Source organism: Trichechus manatus, unplaced genomic scaffold, assembly GCF_000243295.1.
Source record: "Trichechus manatus latirostris isolate Lorelei unplaced genomic scaffold, TriManLat1.0 scaffold00061, whole genome shotgun sequence".
Taxonomy (NCBI): Eukaryota; Metazoa; Chordata; class Mammalia; order Sirenia; family Trichechidae; genus Trichechus; species Trichechus manatus.
In genome coordinates this window covers 758,518-782,403 of record NW_004443997.1, presented here as the reverse complement: position 1 = coordinate 782,403, position 23,886 = coordinate 758,518, and the positions used below count along the sequence as shown (strand labels likewise).

Here is a 23,886-nt window from a genome sequence, read left to right as displayed (position 1 = left end):
ATAATGTCCATTAAATTAATATACACACAACATACACACATACACACACAGAGAAAATATACTAAAATGGTATTGGGATTATGGGTAACTTTTCTTCATGCTTTTCTTCTTTTTCCAAACTTTCTACCATAGGCAGGTATTATCCAAACAGCAGAGCATGGTGGTTAAAAGCACAGACTTTGGAGCCAGACTGCCTGGTTCAAATCCTGGATCTACCACTCATTGTTGTCAGTTGCCATCAAGTCAATTCCGACTCATGGTGATCCCACATGTGCAGAGTAGAATGGCTCTATAAGTTTTCAAGGCTGTGACCTTTCAGAAGCAGATCACCAGGCCTGTCTTCCAAGGTGCCTCTGGGTAGGTTCGAACCTCCAACCTTTCAGCTAGTAGTTGAGTGTTTAATTGTTTGTGCCACCCAGGGACTCCTTACCACTTCCTAGTTGTGTGGTAGTAAGCAAATTAATTAATTTCTCTGTGCCTCAGTTTCTTAATCTGTAAAATGGGATAAAGATTGTACCTCCCTCATAAGGTCGTTATGGGGATTAAAGAATGAATGTGTATATAGTGCTTAGAGCATGTGTAGCACATAATAAACACTATCTGTTTGTTAAATGAGGAAAACAATCCTTTTTAATTTAGTCAAGTTGTATTTCCTAGTCTCTGGACTGTTATTTGCCATATGTCTATGGTTTTCACATTTTCTGATACGTACTGCTGAAGGGAGCACACATATATCCCTATGTTTGTCCTCCTCTACTATAGTCAGGGTGGATGCACGACATTTGGTAGGTGGCTAAGATTCTTAGAATTATTTGCCAGGCATGATAAAGAGCAGGGATTTCTCAAGGGTATACTATGACCCCCCTCAGTTGGCCGTAGCTGAATAACACAAGCCTAATTCTCACCTAAACCACAGGCTATACTATCACTATTGGATTCATGGCGTTCACAGAACAGAAGGATCCCTGACCTTTAGTAAATTATGTCCCTTCGCCAGAGGTGGAAATGCCCTGGGTAAACCTGTGTTTAGTGATACGTGCTTCACTGCCTCACATAGACCTGGGAGGAGCAGAGGGAAAAGAGAACCGGCTTTGTAGTAGATAGTCAAATAACTGTGAAATTGTTAATGACTGATATGAGACGACGAAGGATGTAATGACTTGGCAGAATGAGTTCTGAAGGATCTTTTCCCAAATTAAGATGGTATCCACACAAAGGCAAATTTGAAGTATAAAATCCTCATTTTGTGGAAAATGGGAAATATATACTACATGTTGTTTTGTAGACTAAAGAGCTGACTGAACTAATCTTTCATTTTGTAGTAAAAAATGTAGTGTTGATGAGGTGTAGCTCAGGAATTGACAGAAAGAAGTAAATTTAAAAAAAAGCACAAAAAGGGGGAACCTCTGGCTTTGGGGAGGGAGGGCAAGAGGCCACTGAAGATCATATAAAATCACCACTGATGCTGTTTCCACTCAGCCAATGGACAAATATTCTAGAAGAAGGAAATTTCAAATCTCTTGTTTACCCAGCTATCTGTACAAAGTGAATTATTCATGATTAAATATGAATAATAAACCTATGCAAATATTTGTTGTATTGTTAATTTTGAAGGAATTGGGGAAGCAGCAGGAAATGAAGTCACTTTTAAGTGATTCAGTTAACTTATCTCCTTTTGAAATATATCAGAAAAAGAGATTTTGATTGTTATTTATATATAAACCCCACTCTACCCCCCCCACAAAAAATAGGTTGTTTTTCTTTCAGAGGCTTACATCCTATTAGAAATGACAATCTAAACCTTTTCTCTTTGTACATGACCTTTATATAATTTCCTTAGAAACTAATTGTGAAAGTTTTTTTTTTTTTTTACTTTTCTAGCTTTAGAGGGTTAAAAAGCTTACAGCAGAAGTTCTACTATAATGCGAAACCTTAACTGACAAGTTTCCAAGTACCTGCCGCTTACTGTAAATTCTTACCTATAAATTTCAGTTATTGGTGTTTGATAAAGGGAATATTACAATAATTCTGATACCTGGAAGTTTTAAGCTGTTTATCTTTTTGGTTACAGAATTGGTTTGACAGTTTCCATCAGAACGGTTATTCTAATGACTTTTAGCTAGAACTATGTTAGATTTTGTTTCGTTTGTCCGTTCTAAGAAACACTTAAAATCCAAGCAATAGCAAATATTGAAACGTGGTTTACCATCTTGTAACTCTGTAACTTTTCTAAGTTACTTTGCATATTGTGTTACCACCATAATCTCATAAAGAGTTTATAGCACACAAATAACTGTTTTATGTTTACTGTAATCATAAATGAGTTTCCTTAATAAAAACAACTTTCCCCTGAGGCTCATCCTTCAGACTGATTTGATTCTGACATAAGCCCATGTTTCAGTTAACCACAGATTAGGTTCAGATGGATCTTGCTTTTGCTCAGGACTTCGAACCGGTTCCTTCTGGTTTGAAGCCCTATTTTTGCTCAAGCTAACCCCGGTGCCTGGGGTGGGAGCAGAGAACTGGTCCAGCCTCCCCTGGCTCCTAGCGATTAGGTGTCTAGCAGGCTCTCTTTAGAACCACTGATGGACTGGACCCCTCAAGAGAGCCCCCGCACCCTTTCTCCGAGCTACCCCAGAGCCCAAGCAGAGGGATTTGAGCACTGCACCAGATTTAGAGTAGATGTTTGCAACCCACAGGGGCAGTGGTGGTTCAGTGGTAGAGTTCTTGCCTTCCATGCAGGAGACCTGGGTTCGATTCCTGGCCAGTGCACCTCATGCACAGCCACTGCCCGTCTGTCATTGGAGGCTTGTGTGTTGCTATAATGTGGAACAGGTTTCAGCAGAACTTCCAGACTAAGATGGGCTAGGAGGAAAGACCTGGTGATTAACTTCTGAAAATCAGCCAATGAAAATCCTATGGATTACAACAGTTGCAGTCTGATCTGCAACTGATCATGGGGATGGTACAGGACTGGGCAGGTAATGTTTCGTTTCATCGTGCAAGGGGTTGCCATGAGTCAGGGCCAATCTGAAGCCAGCTAACAACGACAACATCAGAATACACTGCTTCTACCTCCTGGTTGTTAAAAACCCTCGGTGGATGACAGGTTTACCATCCACATTTTACAGTTTAACACAGTCCATGGTATATAGGTGTAGCACCTACTTTTTCCAGCTCTCAGGTTCTTTGGTAGTATATTTTACCACTGAAAATATTTGCTTCCCTCCAGTGGGGACTTGTATAACGGTGAAAGTTGAAAGAAACGTTAATTGAAGCAAAATAGCTAGGGTATAAGGCTTGCAAGTAAGGTAGTGTAACCAGGAAGCATGACTGGGTAAAAATTTTGTCTCTTTTGGCTTTTGTATCCCTAGATAAGCCTTGTAAGCATATTTATGGTTTCCTGTGTGATAGTTAGGGAGCCCTGGTGGGTTTTGTTTTGTTTTTTTGTGTCATATTTGAAAAACCAGAGATTCCCCATGTAACTTAGTGGAAGGAGCCACAAAAAAACATCAGCAACCAAGGTCTGGTGGTACAGACAGGCAACTGCTAAGTATGGGTTCGAGAACCTTAAAAGTTCTGTGGTAACCATGCAGTACCAGATAATATTTCTCAAAATCTATATTGTTGTTGTTAGGTGCCGTCAAGTTGGTTCCAAAAATTTAAACCTACTTCATGACTCAGCATGCTTCCATTAATGAAAATACATGGTATCCAAAAAAAAAAAAAAAATTCAAAGCAGAAAATAATTAGACCATGAAAGGGTTAAGAAACAGAGGAATAGAGGACCTAAATGATCTGTTCAGATATAAAGGCAGAACCAAGGTCAAAATTAAAATCTAGATTTAGCAACTGACAAATCTCTACTAAATTCTCTATACTGCATCACCTTCCTCAACCTACCTAGAAACCAATGCACTGGCAGTCTACCAGTTACCTGTACAACTCCTAGCACTGCAGTTAATCCTCTGCCATTATCATTATCTTCTGCTATTATCATTTCTGGAGATTTGAGCAGTGAAACTAGACCTTCCAGAGGAAGAAGAGACCATGAAGTTGTCTAATCTGTTCCCCAGGCTTTAGGCAGAACTGTGTTGCAACCAATCCAGACTTCCAGAAAAGATAATTCTACCACCTTCTCTCTAATTTGAATGCCACTTACTGCATCCCATGTCCCTTTTATTCTATGTTGACTGGAGATAACTAGTTTCTTATTTTAAATAACATTACAATTACATTTTAAGGTAAATTGGCAATATTTGTTACACGGCAAACTTAGGCCTCAAATGAGCTGGTAATAAAGAACTTGAAATGTTGGGGGAAATATGAACTATATTTAATAAAATCCCATCAGTGAGTGAAAATTTTTTTCATTATTAACGTTTTCATTACCTTGCTTCTCGTAGGGTCTGCAGTTACCTTAACAAACTTGCATTTCCCTGTATAGGGATTTGTCTCCATTACGATTTAGTACAGTGGTTTTCTTCTTATACTATTATAGCTGGGGAGCCATTTCATTACGTTTGGAACTTTTCAACCATTCAATGTAATTAATTCCTTTAATAGACTTCCCTTTAGGGAAGGCCCATTAGTAGGCATCACTATGAATTAACATCTTAGTTCAAGAGAAAAGTTCTTCAGAGGCAACAGTTAGACAGATAAATCTTTGTTAAGGGATGTGACCAGGGGACTTAACCACATTCCTTGTGGTTTGAGAATGACATGCATATTCTGAGCCTCACAGATAAGCAGAGATAGTTGTCATTCTCAGTAATACCCTGACCACACCAGTTCTTTAACATCAAGAAGCAGTTCTAAATGTTATAATTTCTTAGAAGAAAGCAGCGTGGCTGGTGTGCACATTTAAGGCAAAGGAATGAAGTGAACATTCTCTGCCTACGGACTAACTAAAACCTATTGAGAAAGGTCATTTAAAGCACACTTTGAGGTTGCTGAACAAATCTGTCCTGTATTAACCTACTAAGGATTATTTTCTTCCCTTCAATCCATAGATTTTGTTGTACACTAGTGAGATCTTTCTGGTGAAGTTTAAATATTTTTTTGATTATTTTCATAGATGGTCCCTGGAACCGGATTGCTATTTTCTAGTTGTGTGACCTTGGACAAGTGATTTAACTTCTCTATATAGGGTTGCTATGAGTCGGAATCGACTCCATGGCAACGGGTTTGGTTTGTTTTTAATACCTGGTAGTTGAATGGTAGAATGCTAACCTTCCATGCAGAAGACCCAGGTTCAACTCCTGGCCAATGTACCTCAGGTGCAGCCACTACTCATCTGTCAGTGGAGGCTGTGCATTGCTATGATGCTGAACAATTTTCAGTGGAGCTTCCAGACTAAGATGGACCAAGACAAAAGGCCCGGTGATTTACTCTAGAAAATCAGCCAATGAAAATCCTATGGATCACAACAGCCCAAACCTGTTGTACATGGGGTTGTCATGGTCCAGAGCCAACTCTATGGCAGCTAACAACAACATATTTCAGATACTCATCTACAATCAAGATAACAACAGTATCTGCTTCCACTGGCTGCTGAGAGGATGAGATGAAGGAGCACATGCTGGGTGCTTAGTTGCCTGGCCCAGAGGGAGTGCTTAATTGATGTTGACTGATACTAGAATCAGCTCTCCTGAGTGGAGGCCCCACCAGGGGCATGTAGGCCTGTAACACAAATGCTGAAAAACTGACAAAGCAGAGGAGTGACTGTCTGGGTCCAGGGGAGGGGAACTGGCTGCAAAGGGACAGGAAGGAGCTTCCGGGGTGATGAAAATGCTATCTTGATTGTGGTGGTGGTTACTCAGTGTCTACATTTGTCAAAACTCATCACACTTAAAATGGGTGTGTTTTATCATCTGCAATTTATATCTCAATAACTTTCTTTTTAAGCTAAAACTCACTCAAACAATTCTTTCTCTGATTACCCTCTTTAATATTAGAGCCCGGGCCCTAAGCACTTTGCATCTGGGTTAATGTAGTCTCCTTGGTGATTGTTCTGTCTTGGGCTCTTCCTTCTACAATTCCTCCTTCATGTCTCCATGCTGGGGCCACTTCAGTAATCCTGCCCGCAGCAAGGTATGCTGCCGTTTGCTTAAATGTAGGGGAGGAAATGAACAAGCATATGCAAGTGTGTTTGCTCATTTATTCTTAAAATAGCTCTAGAAAGACATATAAGAAAGTGGTTATGTGAGTTACCTATGGAAAAGGGGGGCTGGTGGCTGGGGGACAGGGTGGGAGGAATATTTTCACTATATATCCTTTTGTTCCTTTGAATTTTAAATCATGTGACTGTATTACCTAACCAAGGATAAATAGAATGTAGGAAATGATAAGGACTCTGCCAAGTTCGTTTATTCATTCAACGAATATTTCTGAGCATTTACCACTTACCAGGCACATAGCAGGGTTAGGGTGCCCACAGCCCTTACCGTTTCATCAGTATCAGTGAGGATCCTTCATAAACTGGGTGCCACAGGCTCAGTCTGCTGGTTTAGCTTTCACCTGGCTTGTCACCCACCACAACTTTGTCATCAGGTTAATTCTGACTCATGGCACCCCCATGTGTTACAGAGTAGAACTGGGTTTTCTAGGTTGTAATCTTTATGGAAGCAGATCGCCAGGCCTTTCTTCTATGGCACTGCTGAGTGGGTTCAAACCACTAACCTTTAGGTTAGTAGTCAAATGCAAACCATTTGCGCTACCCATGGACACTTACAGCTGGCTTGTAGGAGATAGAAAACGCACTGGTTAATTACAGAGGCCCTGGTTGGCATATGATTTAGGAAAAAAACAACATCAGGGTCAACTGTGCTAAAACGGATCGCTTTCTACATACTGAAAAGACTTAAAAACCTGTAGAAGTGGCAAGGGTATCAGATAACACCTCGTAACTAATGTTTATTGAGCACTTAACTTTCTATGTGCCAGGCACTCTTCTAAACGCTTTACTTGTATTAACTCTTGTTAACTCTCACAATAACTCTGTGAGGAAGGCACAGTTATTGGCCCCATTCTACAGATGATGAAACAGATACAGAGAGAGCAAACAACCTGCCCAAAGTTACACAGCTAGTAAGTGGAACGACCGGGTTTGAATCAGGTAATGACCACTCAGAACTCTCAGTTCTAACCACCTCACTCTGCTGCCTTTTAGGAAAGGGATTTATGAAATGTTCCCTTGGTCCAAAATATCTCTGTTGAAATTCTACCATTAATAAAAATGCCATAGAATTTTACCGCTGAAAGAGAACTCAGTATTTCTCTTAGTTATTTAGTGCTGCTATAACAAATACCACAAGTAGATGGCTTCAACAAACAGAAGTTTATTCTCTCACAGTCTAGGAGGCTAGAAGTCTGAATTCAGGGTGCCAGCTCCAAGGGAAGGCTTTCTCTCTCTGTCAGATCTGGGGGAAGGTCTTTGTCATCAATCTTCCCCTGGTCTAGGAGCTTCTCAGCACAGGGACCCAAAGGACGCTCTCCCCTCCTGGTGCTTCATTCTTGGTGGCAAGAGGTCTGGTCCCCCTGTCTCTCTGCTCACTTCTCTCTTTTATATCTCAAAACAGATTGACTCAAGATACAACCTAATCTTGTAGATTGAGTCCTGCCTCTAATCCTGTCTCATTAACATCATAGAGGTAGGATTTACAACACATAGGAAAATCACATCAGATGACAAAATGGTGGACAATCACACAATATTGGGAATCATGGCCTAGCTAAGTTGACACAAAATTTTGAGGGATACAATTCAATTCATAACGGTATTCATTTGGTTCAACTCTTTTCCAAAGGGACACCATTCTGGATAATTCAGCCTGAACACTTCTGGTGATGGAAACTCACTGCAGCCAGAAGCAGTCACCTGATCACAGCTCTGATTGCCAATCAAAACAGCAAACTGTGGTCAATGCCTTCTATGTGCCAAGCACTTTGCTAGAGCATGGGGGTAAATTCTTCAGTCTATCGAGCCCAAATCTGCCTTCCTGCAGCTTCCTCCCTCTGGGTCTGTGTTCTGCTCTTTGGAACTACACAGACTGGGTCTGTGGTCCTCTCCTCTTGGTGACAGCCCTCATGTGTTTGAAGATAGCTACAAAGTTCTCCTTAGCCTTTCCTCTTCACTGTTTATTCCATCTCTTCCCATACTGAAGACCCTAGGTGAGATTCATTCCTTCCTATTAACAAGCTTCTGTTTTCAAATGCAAATATGGAGGACAGCACATGAAGCTTAGACTGATGCTTTGCTTCTGACGAACTGTCTTGAGAGGACGGGAGTTTTGATTTGGGGAAAGGAGTAGGGAGGGTGCATGGTCCAAGAGCGAGCCTGAGGTTTGGAGGGGTGCTGATGAAGTGTCTCTGGGCAGGCAGAAAGCAGCACAGGAATACTCAATGCCTGTTGCTAAGGAAGAGGACTGCTGGGAGTAGAGAGCAGTGATAGTGATTAACATTTGTTGAGCACTAGTAACTTTAAAGTGTTGAAAAGCAAAGATGTCACTTTGAGGACTAAGGTTTGCCTGATCCAAGCCATAATATTTTCAATCACCTCATGTGCATGTGAAAGCTGGACAATGAATAAGGAAGACCAAAGAAGAATTGACGCCTTTGAATTATGGTGTTGGTGAAGAATGTTGAATATACCATGGACTGCCAGAAGAATGAACAAGTCTGTCTTGGAAGAAGTACACCCAGAATGCTCCTTGGAAGCAAGGATGGTGAGACTTCATCTCATGTACTTTGGACATGTTATCAGGAGGGACCAGTCCCTGAGAAGGACATCATGCTTAGTAAGGTAGAGGGTCAGCAAAAAAGAGGAAGACCCTCGACGAGATGGATTGACACAGTGGCTGCAACCATGGGCTCAAACACAGCAATGACTGTGAGGATGGCGCAGGACCGTGGACAGTGTTGCATTCTGTTGTACAAAGGGTCACTATGAGTCAGAACCGACTCGATGGCACCTAACAACAACGGTGACTATGTGTGCTGGGCAGTCTGCTTAAATCCTTTAATCCTCACAACAGGCTATAAGGTAGTGAGTATTATTATCCACATAAGTAAACTGAGGGTAAGAGAGGTGAAATAACTTGTCCAGAAAATGGCTGTCAGGTTTTGAACACAGTAGATTTTTCTAAACTACTTTGTTAAAAGGAAGATGGAAAACTGAAAACTATCTTTGTCTACTCACCCTAGAGATGATTAGTGATTATCCAAATTGAACTCAGATGCCTCAGACTTCTCCAGCCTTCAGGAGTTATGCTTTCCTTTAATTCCCAAATCACAGCTCCAAAAAGTCCACTCTTATACCTGGCTTCTGTCTCTTAAGTATTTGAGTCCCCACAGAATGCTTACATGCTCCACCAGCATGTCCTAGATATTTCTGGTTATCTTAACCAGCCTGCCTCTCCACTCGTCACAGGGAAACCCTTGTACCGCTGGACCTCACGGTGAGGTTAAGGCCAGACTAAATGTTTATTGAAGGCTCAGGGATAAAATAATGGAATTATCCAGGGCTTCCAACGTTTGTTTGAACCCCTGCTGGGAATCTGCATTTCTAACAAGTTCCCAGGAAGTTATACATAAGAATCACCTGGCCATCTTGTTAAAATGTAGATTCTGATTCAGTATATCTGTGGAGGGAATGCAAATTCTCATCAGGGAACTTGTTAGAAACGAAAATTCTCAGCAGGGGTTTGAATTGGACGGAACTGGTTTGAAGCCCTGAATAGCACAGGAAAAGACCCTGAAGCTGAGTAGATCAGTCTATTCCCAGGACTACTGGCCAAGTCATTTTCAAGGGTCCCCTACAGAGACCTCCCTAGCCACTCCAACCACCACCACCACCACACACACACTCAGCCAGGAGTACTTGTGGCCCACCTCTCCTACAAGAGTCAATCTCAACAACTTTGACACTCCCAGAAAGTAAAACCCTATTTGTAGAGATGTACTGCACCCAAAGTACTATGATGGCTTGTGTGTTGCTGATTCTGGAAGCTATGTCACCAGTATTTCCAATACCAGCAGCATTACCCATGGTGGACAGGTTTCAGCAGAGCTTCCAGACTAAGACAGACTAGGAAGAAAGGCCTAGCATTCTACTTCTGAAAATTAGCCAGTGAAAACCCTATGGATCACAACAGAATACTGTCTGATGTAGTACTGGAAGATGAGCCCCCTAAGGTGGAAGGCACTCAGAATACACGGCGGTCACAACAATGGACTCAAGCATATTAATGATTGCGAAGATGGCGCACGACCAGGCAAGATTTTGTTCTGTTGTACACTGGGTCACCATGAGTTGGAGCCGACTCCATGGCAACTAACAACAGTAACAATGCTCCCAGGGAGAAGTAGGCTTTTTACACTGTGTGAGCAGATTAGCTCCTAGCACCTCAAGTCCCTTGATTTCTGCATAGGATCTTGGCTTTACCATTGGATAACCAAAAGACCCATTAATTAAAACTTTTTTCTTAAAACCAAAAAAATAATGTCCTCAATAGTGTCCTCGTCTCTACAGAAACTGAAAACTGTATATTAAGTTTTAGCCAGGGCCTCATTACACAAATCACACTTAAAATATTACCCTTTTGAAAAAACAAACTAGTACTTTCTAAGGAGGATATATTTGGGACAAACAAAGCCATTTCTCACTCTTATAGGACCTAGAATCTTCCAACTTGGAGGACCTTGCCTTAACTCTTAAAGAGATTAGTGAAGTTTCATTTTATCATTTGGGTCCTCCTTCCAAATGATGATGATTAGAACTGAGAATTATTTTTACTATACAAATCTATGGAAACCTCTAAATAGCCAATACCGCTGGATTTAAAACCATAAATTGACAATTTTAAGATAAATTGAAAATGGGCTCTACTAGTTCGTGGAATTTAAAAACACGTACACAACTTTGAATTCATGTGAAGGCAACTTTGACATGATGACTATTTCCAGCCTCTTCCTGGCAGAGGTGAGCTGGAGAATGAAAGAACCCAAACACCAGAGGGACCTGAGAGAGGGGAAATGAAGGTGCAGTTTCCGTGCCTGGCTTCAAAGGCTGGCGGCAATCACAAACCTAACACATCTCTTTCCAGCTAGACCAACTTTCTGTAAAGGCAGAAAAACCCCAAACAGCGAATTCAAATTTCTCTTGCATAATTTTTAATTTAACAATGTCCCACTTTCCAAGCTATTGCCATCTGATCTTTGTAATCACACTGATGAATCAAATGCAGTCAGGGGGAGGGAATGACTAGTCTAGTACAACTCAGTCTTCCCAGCTTGGGGTCTAGGTTTTCATTCTTCTTACTGAAGTTCCAGCTCCCTCATGCACTTGTGTTTATTCATTCCATTACTATTAAGTACAGAAATGAACAGACAAAAGATTTCTTTCTCCCTAATAAATCATTCAGTAAATAGAACTGAATATCCTCCAATCTTGCTAGCTGATTGCATATATGAGCTATGCTGGGTAAAATCAGCTAGTTCGTATTTCCACAGTTATCAGATCCTCTGGATAAGAGATCTCCTCCCCTGTATGCCCAGCCAAGGTCCCAGCCACTTCTCTCTGCTGCTTCTTCCATCACTGCATCAGAGATATGCATTCCAGCTATTGTTGAAGGAGGAGGTGTTAATAAAGAATAAAATCATAACAGAAATTTTCTAGACAGATTCAGATTTTAGATTGACTTAAAGACTCTATCAACCTCAGGCTAAGTTTAGGAAAATTATAAATGTAGATTGAAAGCTAAATTCCCCCTTTAAACAAAACAGTTCTTTTTGAAATTCAGGTTAACTAATTACTCCAGATAACAAATTCGCTTTGAGAGACAAAGGTTCCTAGTCTTTGTAAAAAAGCTCCTTTGTGTTCAAACCATTGCAGTGATAGTAAGCTCACTTTCTCACAAGGTAGCCCATTTCAAAATTCTGACAACTTGTGGAGAGTTAAAAAGCTCCTCCTTATACAGAGCCAAATTGACCTCCTGTAGCTTTTCCCAATTTCGTTTTGGATCTGCCCTCTGGAGAGACACAGAACAAGCCTAATCCCTCTACTAGACGGCTAATCTCTTTAAGTGATTCTCTTAAAAGAAATTGTGGTGACTCAGGCTACAATTCTCTCATGGATATAATAAACCCAATGCCTTTCCCCTCCTTTTAGTGGCAGAACAAGTGTATGCGAGTACAGTTAATATGCTGGAAAAGGGGAACTGCTCCTCCCCAGAAGTCCTGGTGCTACAGCCCAACTCAAGACCCCACTTTGTAGGCCACCCCTGGGCAATCAGAAATGGACGAGTGTCTGGGAAGGGGAGGTGCTGGAAAGGCCAGTTCCCTTGGATCTTCTTCTCTGTTGCTATCAAACCCCAGCCTTCTGCTGGCTAGTGTCCACATTTGTTATTTGGCCCCAGAGATTCTCCTCTTCATCTAGGTCAGAGGTCACAGGTTCTCAATCTTTTATGTGCACAAGAACAGGGCAGTTTTCCACAGGGCTGCACCCCCTGAGATTTTGGTTTAGTAGAAATGAGGCAGGCCTAGTAATCTGTATTTTAACAAGAACCCCGGTGCTAATGTCCTTGCTACACTTTGAGAAACACACATCTAAGTAAATAAACTTCTTGTTTGAAAAAAAAAAGTGGAGCAGAAAAAAACATTGCATTTTGGTTTTATTTAGTCATAAAGCACACATACTTAACATCATTTATCTTAGTCCTATCCATTTAAATTAGTAAATTCCACATTATATAAACAATAAAAATAACACTTTATGTCATTTATTATTCATCTAATGCTAATCATTAAGCCTACCAAACTTCTTCTGGAGTAAGGACGGGTCTAACAGCATCATCTGCAGACTGATAACTGGAAAGGTTTGTCAGGAAGCATCTAATATCGGCCTTAAGAAGCGAGCCAGGCTCCTGAATTGCAGCATATTCCCCTGCCCTAAATTAGCTGACAGACAGGCCTTGGGCCAGAGTTGAGGAAATTTACATGGAGAGTACGTTTTGGTCCAACACTTAGCTGATCAACCTCTGACTGAAGTTAATACATAAATCAGACCTGGATAAGCACCACCACACACATCCTATGCAATTCTGTGGGAGTTCTAACAACGCTAAAAAAGGATTCTAGTGCACAGGTTACAAGTTAAAACATTTCACAGTAGTCTAAATGCCTGGGGAGTTTAATGATGCAAAGAAAACCCTTCTTTCCTTTGAGAACAGCTTATTTCTTTTCAAAAGAGCTGCTGCGGTTCTTTTAGAAACATAAAGGGTGTCTCATTTCTAACTCAGCCTCGAAGTAATGCTATCCCAAGGCAGCTCCAGTGACCTCGTTTCTTTGCGGCAAAGAGAGCCTGTGTCCTACGGAGTAATTTAGCACTTAGTAAACTGACTAAAAAAGTTAAGCAACAAATCCATAAAAAGGTTTTGGTGATAGGAACTTACTTTCCTGCTAAGATACTTAACGCATGCTTGTTGCAAAATAAAATTACTTTTAAATAAATGTAGTGAAGCGAAGGCATCTTTCATTTTCTATTAGGAATGAAGACTTTCACTGGCTCGCTGACCTTCCTCTTCTTCCTGGAGCTCTCTGAACTCTGCTGACTGTACACAAAATCCATTCTTTCAATCTGTGAGAATCACCAGAGAGAGACACGATTCAGCTGAAAATTTGACGTCTGCGCAAGGCACACACAAGACAGGCAGACCACGCATTAATCCCTCTAGCTGTATAACGGATCCAAACCTGCTTTCCCGTGGGCTGGTTTGGCCATACACTAAGGCCCTGATGCCAGTATCAGAGTCTTGTATTCCAAGTTTCAGGAGCTGAGGGCCACTGGAGGCAGCCAACTTCAGGGACAGCTTCTTGGCTCTCTCTAGTGAATTTAGCATATCCAACTCGTGAGGGAAGGGTTGTCAAGGTGTGGGGCCAAGGAGCAATTAAAGGTCAGGAGAGATCTAGGGCACTGATTGCTTTAGAGGCAAATATAACTTAAGTCCCAATTTCAGTTAGCAGAGACATGCAGCCTTGCCTTTTCTATCATATGTTCAGATTAGTAAATTAGGAGGGACCATGGCCCTTCTGATTGGAGGGAAGTATATGTTATTGATTAATGGGAAGATTAGTGAACCACCATATACATCTATATTATATGCTTATAATATATATTTCACCACTGGGCTCAGCTTTGTTAAAGATTTTAGAATTTGTTTTTGCTTAACTAAATCAACAGTTTGGTGTATTATAATCTGTCAGACAATCTCTAACCCTTGAATTCCAAGATATATATAGAGGACATTTTCATATTTTCCAGCCACTAGATAGGAGGAAAAGTTTTTCCATGTCCTCTATTCTTTCTTTGGTAGGAGAATGAAATAAGATATAATACACACACACACACATATACATATATGTATATATTTGTAAAGCAAGACTTGTCAGAATATCTAGTAGAAGCTCCCACATTACGATCTTTTTTTTTCTTTTGATATAGATGCAAGTTGTTATTATTGATATGCTATTACTACAAAATAGTGGGAATGTCAATAAAGAATTTAAGTACCATTTAGAACCAAAGATTGGGTCTGAAAATGGCTAATTTAAAACCAGTTTATACTTTAGCTTTAGAAAGCAGTTAAATTCCTGATCTCAGGAACCACAAATTTCCTTTGGTTTAAACCAAGACATGTTGTTGTTAGCTACCGCTGAGTCGGCCCTTGACTCATGGTGACCTCATGCACAACAGAACGAAATGCTGCCCAGTCCTGTGCCATCATCCTGATTGGTTGTGGATTGGACAATTGTGATCATGAGATTTTCACTGGCTGATTTTCAGAAGTTGATTGCCAGGTCTTCCTATTCCATCTTAGTCTGGAAGCTCCGCTGAAACCTGTTCCAGATCACAGCAACATGTAAGCCTCCACTAACAGAGGGGTGGTGGGTGTGCATGAGGTGCCTTGGCTGGAATCAAACCCGGGTCTCCCACATGGAAGGCAAGAATCCTACCACTGAACCACTTCTGCCCCTAAGCCAAGACATAGGCTATTTTAACAGACTATTTAAATTTTTTTAATTTAAAAGTTTTAAACAGTAAAAGTCTGAGAAAATAAATGAAGCTGCTTACCAAATAACTGGTTTGCTTATAAAGGTAAAAATTTGAAATAGCCTGCTCTAAAGGAGAGGAAACAGCAACATAAAAACCCAAAGCACAAAAATAAACTTCTTTATCTAGGAGATGAATCTGTTACGGTTTGGTTATAAGAAAAAAATACTTGGTAAAATGTAGTTTGTCAAACAATGTTGCTTGGGTGTGTTTTCTATCTGAACCAAATTATCCTCACTTCTTTCAAATCTGGGTACACTGGGAAGAACAGAAAATGGGTGTATAAATTCTCGAATGACGAAGTTGGTCTGCTGGTTTAATACTTTTGTTCCCTTTTTCTTCTATTGCTCAGTAAATAAGAGTTTTATTGCAAGTTCCAGAATTGCAATTTTATTGCAATGAGTTAGTCAAAACATCTTCAATAATGTACACAATCTCAAGGCAACCAGTGAGGTCTGGGAACTCTCAATGGTTTACAGAAACCAGTGGGTTCTAAAGCAAATATGTTATCGTTAGTCAGGGGACGCTTCCTAACGTAGATTAAGTGAACTGCATAAGCCAACAAATTTATCCATACCAAGGAACATCTGAGAAACATTTTTCAGGTGTATTCCAACTGGCTGAGTTTGCACATTTGATGACAAAGCCAACCAGCCAAGCAAAGGGCCAGCAATCAGCAGGCTAGACAGATTACCTGGATGATTTGAGCTACATCAGATAACTACATCAAAGAACTTCTACTACAGTTTGTTGTATTTTCTTAAAATATACCTTTTAAAGTGTTTCTCGTATACTTATTAACAAGAAGCTACTATGAGTCATTCACCCGTAGAGCCTAAGGAGTAAAGCATCTAGACATGTGTCTGAAAAAAACCCTGAAGACACGTGTTCTGCTGTATGAAATTTCCCTACTTTCCATTTTTGGTTTGAGAACAAAGCTTTAGGCTTTGCCTAAAGCACAGATGGCCAGCTGACTAAGTAGCAGTATATTTGAGAAGCACTGGGAGGGGTCCCTCATTCCAAACAACTCCTTCATTTATTACTTTATTCATTCTTCTTTTTTTGTAATGCTTGTTATTTGAATGTTCTCACAGAGTTCTATCTTTGTTGTCTTTTCTCCTCATCCTCCACACTCTCTGGATGACTCAGTGACTCCTAGGAATCAATTACCATTAATAAGCAAAAATCCCCACGTTTTTATGTTCAGCCTAGATCGTACTTCTGAACTCCAGATCTAGTGTGTGTCCAACTGCCTACTAAAAGTCTCCATTTGGATGTTTCAAAGAAAACACAAATGCATATGTCCAAATTGGAATTTATCATCTTCCTCTTTAAGCCTACTTCTAATCTTTCTTCTGATTCTGTGCAATTCCCCTCCAAGGTGTCCAAGTTAAAAACCTCAGAGTCATCAATGACTACTACATCATTCTCACCCCAACAGCAGGATCACTAATTCCTACTGATCCTACCTCCACAATATCTCTCAAATCCATCCACTTTTCTCTATCTCCACTGCCTCTACTTTAGTCTAAGCCAACATCCTCTCTCCCAATTACTGGGCCCTTCTCCCCACTCCCACCAGTACTGCTTCTCTAATCCATTCTCCACTCTGGAGCCTAAGTAGTCTTATGTGCAAGTCTAGTCACATCACTCTTCTGCTTGTTCATTCATTAATGGCTTCCTAGTGTCACTCTGAGGATTAAGGTGTGCCTGACCCAAGCCATGGTATTTTCAATTGCCTCATAAGCATGCGAAAGCTCGACAGTGAATAAGGAAGACTGAAGAAGAACTGATGCCTTTGAATTATGGTGTTGGAGAAGAATATTGAATATACCATGAACTGCCAGAAGAATGAACAAATCTGTATTGGAAGTACAGCCAGAATGCTCCTTAGAAGTGAGGATGACGAGACTTTGTCTCACGTACTTTGGACATGTTATTAGGAGGGACCAGTCCCTGGAGAAGGACATTATGCTTGGTAAAGAGTCAGTGAAAGAGAGGAAGACCCTCAACAAGATGGACTGACACAGTGGCTGCAATGATGGGCTCAAGCATAGCAACAATTGTGAGGATGGTGCAGGACCAGGCAGTGTTTTGTTCTGCTGTACAAAGGGTTACTATGAGTTGGAAGTGACTTCACGGGACCTAACAACAACAAGTGTCCTCAGGATAAAGTCCAAACTCCTTATGGCTCTGGCCCATCTCTGCTATTTCATTGTGCCCAGACTAAAACTTAACTACTTGCAGTTCCTTCAGATGGGCCCTGCTTGTTTCCCTCTGGACTTTGCCTATAATGCCCATTCCCATACTTTGCTCCTCCCTTCTTCACCTGGTCCAGGGTTAGCCCTGGAGTTTCTTCTGCTTGCTGGCCTTCCCTGACACCCCCTTTTGTAGCACTTACTATATGGTATTTTCAAGCCTACTTACCAGTCTTCTCAGCCACAGTGTAAACTCCTTGAGGTTAGTGACAATATCTTAATCGTTTTTGTATTCCCAGTTCCTGGCATCTGGTAGGTGCTCACTAATTACTGGCTGAATAACTGAATGCATACTGAATCTGATTTTAAGCCAGGCACTGTGCTGGGCCCTAGCACTGTATGTAGTACTATATTAAGATGAATAAGGCACAGCTGTTTTCAAGGATGGAGTCTTATGAGAGGCATTAAGCACCTGATTGCAATATAATATAATGCCATAGTAGACATTGATTCATTCATTCAGTAACTATTTATTGAGTGCCAACTATGTACATGGCATTGTTATAGTTGCTTGGGATACATCAGTGAACAAAAGAGATAAAAATCCCTGCCTTGTGCATTTTACATTCTGGCCAGATTTCTTTTTGGCTTAACAATTTCCAACGGCAGCCCATTGCTTTTAGGATAAAGTCCAAAGTCTGTACCTTGGCCTTTCAATCACCAGCGGTGGTTCTTTACATTTGGGGTGGGAGGTCATCGACTGGCTGTGAGAGCCTGATGAAAGCTATGCACTCTCTCCTCAGAAAAAAGCACACACCTCCACTCACACACTCATACACTGTGGCAGGCAGTTTGAGGGGTTCCTAGATTCCCTGAGTACCTCCCAGGTAGAGTCACTTCCCCACAGCTCCTTCACTATACCTCTTACTCTCTGCCCTTTCAGGGTTCTCATACTTTGCTTATTCCTGATTCTGCACCTTTGCACGTGATGTTCCTTCTGCCTAAAATGTTCTTCCCTCCATGAGGCTCCCTTTTGCCTAATTAATTACTACTCTTTCTTCAAATCTCAAATGAAAAATTATTCCCTCAAAGAGATTCTCCTTATGACATCCTAATTAAGTTAGGTTTCCCAATTATGCATTTTTTTCCCTCCATACATTTAAACCTTATTGAGGTTTCATTTACGTACCATAAGCTGCAACCATTTATACAATTTGATGGGTTTTGACAAATGTGAACACAATCAATCAAGATACACAAGATAGATAACATTTCATGACTCTCAGAAGGTTCCTGCTGGTTCTTTGCAGTCTGTTCCTCCCTTTGCCCCCAAGCTCCAGGCAGCCATGTATCTGCTTTTTTGTTAGTATATATTAGTTTGCATTTTCTAAAAATTTACATAAATGGAATCATTCATGATGTGGTCTTTTGTGTCTGGCTTTTTTCATTCAACATAATGGTTTTGAGATTGATCCATGCTGTTGCATGTATCAGTAGTTTGTTACTTTTTATTTTCAAGTACTATTCCATTGCATAGTTACATCACAATTTAAAAAAATCTATTTACCTATTTACCTGTTTTTTTAATCATGTTATAAATCTATCTATCTATATATATATATAACATTTTATTGTGCTTTAGGTGAAAGTTTACACAGGAAATTAGTTTTCCAATCAATGTCTTACACTAATTGTTCTGTGACATTGGACGCAATTCCCACAATGTGTCAGCACTTTCCCCATTTCCTCCCTGGGCTAGTTTCCGCTAGACTGGTTTCCCTGTCCCTCCCTGCCTTCTCATCTTCCGTTTTGGGCAAATGTTATCCTTTCGGTCTCATATAGTTGATTGTCCTAAGGAGCACATTCTTCAGAGGTGTTGTTTATTTTATAGCCCCATCTATTATTTGGCTATAAGGGGGGCCTCTGTGAGTGTCTTCAGTTTCAAGTTGAATCATGTACTCTTTTTAGAGTTCCAGGAGGTCAGGAACATGCCTGTCTTGGTCACAATTATATCACCAACATCTAGCAAGTGACTTGCACATAGTAAGGCTCAATAAATATTTTTGATGCATGAATAAATGAACTTCCAAGAGCACTGTGCCTGCAGTGTAGAAATGTATTGGAGGTATCAAGTGGATGCAGGGTGATCAGTCATGCGATCAGGTGTAGTCAGGTTATAACTTGGGTGGCAGTGGAGATAGTGAGAAAAATACTTAGAAGGTAGAGTCAGAAGGATGGCCAATTGGATATGGTGGAGAAGGAGAGGGAGGAAGGTAAATAATAACTCCCAGTTTCTGGCTTGGCTAACTGCATGGATGGAGGTGCTGTTCTCTCAGGTAGAGAACAATGAGAGTTTTGAACCTGCTGAGTTTGGAGTGCCTACAAATCCCCCAAGTGGATTGAATATGCAGCTGTATATGGAAGTCTAGAGTTCAGGAGTGAAGTCTTAGTTGGAGATGTAAAAGGCTAATTAATGCCATGGGTGTGGATGAGTTTGCTTATTAAGAGATAAGCACCTGAGAAGGGAAAGGGGCCAGGACATAGCCTGAAGGATCTCCAACATTTAGAGATTAGGTGGAGGATGAGCCAACAAAGGAGACTGAGAAAGAGAGTTAGAGAGACAAAAGAAGACCAGCAGATTTTCATGTCAAGACGGCTAAGGTAAGAGGGTTTTAAGAAGGAGTACATAAAAAACAGGTGGTGGTCAACAGTGTCAAATGTTGCTGAGAGGTGAAGGAAAATGAGGACTGAAATATGTCTACTTGATTTAGCCACGTGGGTGAGGTGCACTAGACTGGTGGGTGCAGAAGTCACCTCAAAGCCAGCTGAAGACTGCATAAAAGATAAAAGAAATTGAGACAGTAAGTGCACAAAATCTTATAAGAGTCCAGAAGGAGTGACCAATTTAGTCTGGGGAATTCAAAGAAGCCTTCTTAACAGTAGAGGGGACACTGAGCTGCGTCTTGAAGGATGAGTAGGAGTTCATCAGACTGGAGGTGGTGGTGGGGTTGGGGGAGGTCATTATAGGCAGAAGGTTCATCATTTTAAAGACACTGAATCATGAAAAGACATGGAAGGTATACAGTACAGTGAGAGATGTCCCTTTATTAGATGGCTTTTAGAGTTAGGTGTTATGTCTTCAACATATCCCTGATAAAAATGTAAATTCCCCTGGAATTATTACCCAACATGATATTAGTGTAAATTAATTTATCAAATAGTCTTCCAGTCGCACCCTGCTGAGAGCAAGGCCTCACAGGCTTTGGAAAGAGTACAGATAAGTTTCAATACAGAAATAGCAGTTCAGGACAGAGTACTAACTTTACATTAGGAGGGAGACCTGTATGGGGAACCAAAGTAGGAGGCCGGGTGGGGTGGGAGACGGGGAGGAGCAGCTCCTGGAAATCAGGAAATGTCGAGAGTACTTTAACTGCAGGGGTGGTGGTGGGGGGTGAGAGTGTGGTAAATTTTGCTTACTTTGAAATTGTCAGGTCAGATCTGGCAAAATGTTTTCTCTTTAGAAAACCAGTACTTAACCAATGTAGATTTATAATCAAGTTTTAAGTCTGAAATCTTTGGATTTGGCAGTTCCCAAATCAAGGCATTTTATAGTTCAGAGAGGGTCTGTGCCCCTATAAGCAAGTTATTGTACTAGTGTTAGTTTTGGTTCCTTTCCCTTAATATTTAGCCTTTTGGCACAATGAGAGGTAGATCAACAGCAATGACAAAACAAACGCTATTAGCATAAATGTAGCTTATGTTAACATCATGATGAATGAGCAGTAAGAAACCAAATGCTTGAAGAGAACCCTTACCTCCTCCAACTCCAGTGGTGCTGTAACTCTCTGATATGCTGGAACATCTCTTATATTTTACTGGGATTTATGAAGGGTTTGACCACTCTTAATTTCTTGTTTCCGTAGTTTATGTCCAAGGTTCTTGACCGTGACTATCTCTATTTAGGAGGTTAATGTGTATTCTCCTTAGGGTCATCGCCAGATATTTCCGTTTATCTTCAAAAGTTATTACATCAATTCTGTCTTTGTCCACATTATCTAAGGCAGTTTACAGCTTTAAAAGTTCTGTAATTAATTTGTTTATTCATCAAAGGTTTTTTGAGCACCCTCTCTATGCCAGACACTGTGCCAGACACTAAAGATACAAAGCTGATCAAGACATACTCCATGTCCTCAAAGTGAGCCTGGTAGGGGGAATAAGAGAGTTACAGATGAAATGATAGAGTCAGGTACAGGGCAAAAGAGGGGTTCAAAAGAGATCTGATCAATTCTACCTGGGGAGGCCTGGCAAATCTTCAGAGGGGATATGAAGCTTGAACTAAACAGTGGAAGATGAGCAGACATTTACTGGGCAAATGGCATTAGGGAATGGGGTTGCAGGCAGAATTTTCTAGGCAGAAGGAGCACAAGGTACAGGGGTATGAAACAGCATTCCTTGGGGTAACTGGGAATAATTCAGTGGGAGTAACAGAAAGGGTGTGGGATGGCAGGCTGGGTCAGGCAATGTCCTTCTCTAAAGTTTGGACTTTACCCTTTAATAGAGTGCCACTGAAGGGTTCTAAGAGCAGATTTGTTTTTTAAAGATCCTATGGCAGCAGTGTGAAGAGTAGCTTGGAGCAGAGTGAGACAAGAAGCAATGAGGAGTGTTAGGAGGATGCTGCAGAAGATAAATGATCTGGGCAAGAACAAGAACAGCCATGATGTTACAGAGGAGAGGACTAACAGGGTAGAGGGCTGAAAAGGGAGATAGAATGAATGCCTGAACCTGAACCCTAACATGACTTGATTATTAATTGGAATAGGCACAGGGATGGTAAAGGGAAGAAAGGAGTAAAAAAATGACAAAAATTATCCAAGTTTCTGGTAATGCCTCTGACCAGGATGAAAAAAGAGGAGGCTATGAGGGGTGAGTGGTAGGAACATGGTGGGAGAGATGGATGAAGAAATAATTGACTCTGTTTTCAAGATTCTCAACTGAAGGTGAGATATCCAAATGAACATGTCCAGCAGGGCACTGACTAGGTGGCCTGGAGCTCAGGATGGAGGAAATTCATCAAGAGCACATATAAAAAGAAGTATTCACTTTAGACAAAAGAAGGGCTATTCCTTCTTCTGAGGTCTAGAAGGAAGGACGTAAAAGTGGACATACCCCCTGCTGTCGAGTCGATTTCAACTCATAGTGACCCTATCAGACAGAGTAGAACCACCTCATAGGGTTTCCAAGGCTATAATCTTTACAAAAGCAGACTGCCACATCTTTTTCCCTCAGAGCAGCTGATGGGTTCAAACTGCTGACCTTTTTGGTCAGCAGCCAAGAGCTTTAACCACTGTGCTACCAGGGCTCCTAAAGTGGATATAGATACAGGTAAATCTTTAAATATGGTGGCAGAAAGTTGAATAATTCATACGTAATGGCCTTAATTATTTCTATGAAGCAGGTTTTAGGCCATCTGCTTAGAAAGGGGGAAAACTGGTTTTGGGTGGGGCTTAAGACACTAAGTGGTGAAAGTATGGAATAGCCATTTGGACAATGGGAAAGGGAGTTGATAATAGATTTGTAAAAATGTTAACTGTTGCTTAGGATCCATATAATTTTAAGGTATATCATTTTCAAATTAAAACACTTAAGATTGGCATATTTAAAATTTTGCTCTTTTTACAAACGTCCGAATGCTTACAACAGACCAAGACCATATACTGTACTAAGAACATCACGTTGCCTTATTTCATTTATTCCTCACAATAACTGTGTGAGGTTAGGGACGGGGTTTTCATTCCTTTTTACAGATACAGAAACTAAAGCTCAGATAAATGAAATGACTCCTCCAAGTTGCACATTTAGTAAGTGGAAATCTTGAATCCAGTTCTCTGATGTTCCTTATAATTTGCTTCTTCAACCCAAGGAGAAAAACAATGGTAGGAAAATGCACAACAGTCCACTGGAACTCTTTGCAGGGTTCACAGGCTTCCATCTGGGGTTGACCCTTTCTTGGGCATAGCCTACAAGGACTTCAAACTAAACATTAAAAAAAAACAAACCAAACTCGTTGCCGTCTAGTTGATTCCAACTCATAGCGACCCTATAGGACAGAGTAGAACTGCCCCATACAGTTTCCAAGGTTGTAATCTTTACAGAAGCAGACTGCCACATCTTCCTTCTGCAGAGTGGCTGGTGGGTTTGAACCACTGACTTTTTGGTTAGCAGCTGAGCACTTTAACCACTATGCCACCAGGGCTCCTAAACTAAAACATAGCCAAAGTAAAATTCATTTTTTCCTTTGCTACCAATTTTTCCTCATGACCTTTCAACTTTGGTTATTCACCATTTCCCAGTCATTGAAGGTGGAAAACGTAGTCATATTAGATTCCTCCTTTGTCTCCTAATGTCACAGAGTTCTTGTAATGAGTAAATGGACTAGCACGTAGCACTAAGTACAACATCTCATGTGTGCAAGTCATTCAGTGACTGATGGTGGTTATTATTCCTACTGCTACAGGTGTACCCCTACTCCAGCCAAACTGGATCTTCATGGTAGGCTAAAAAATGAGTCCCCAAAAGATG

At 40.8% G+C, this 23,886-nt stretch overlaps 1 protein-coding gene across 3 annotated transcripts in view; it reads right to left on the bottom strand.

Moving 5' to 3' along the window:
- Window positions 1-13,188: 13,188 nt before the first annotated feature.
- Window positions 13,189-23,886, bottom strand: part of HORMAD2 (HORMA domain containing 2) — a 125,036-nt gene continuing 114,338 nt past the window's right edge. For all 3 annotated transcript variants that reach the window (XM_023733692.1, XM_023733693.1, XM_023733695.1), the window contains one exon: window positions 13,189-13,636. In XM_023733692.1, coding sequence (XP_023589460.1) covers window positions 13,532-13,636 — 105 coding nt within the window. In that variant the 3' untranslated portion in view covers window positions 13,189-13,531. The remainder of the gene's footprint in view (window positions 13,637-23,886) is intronic.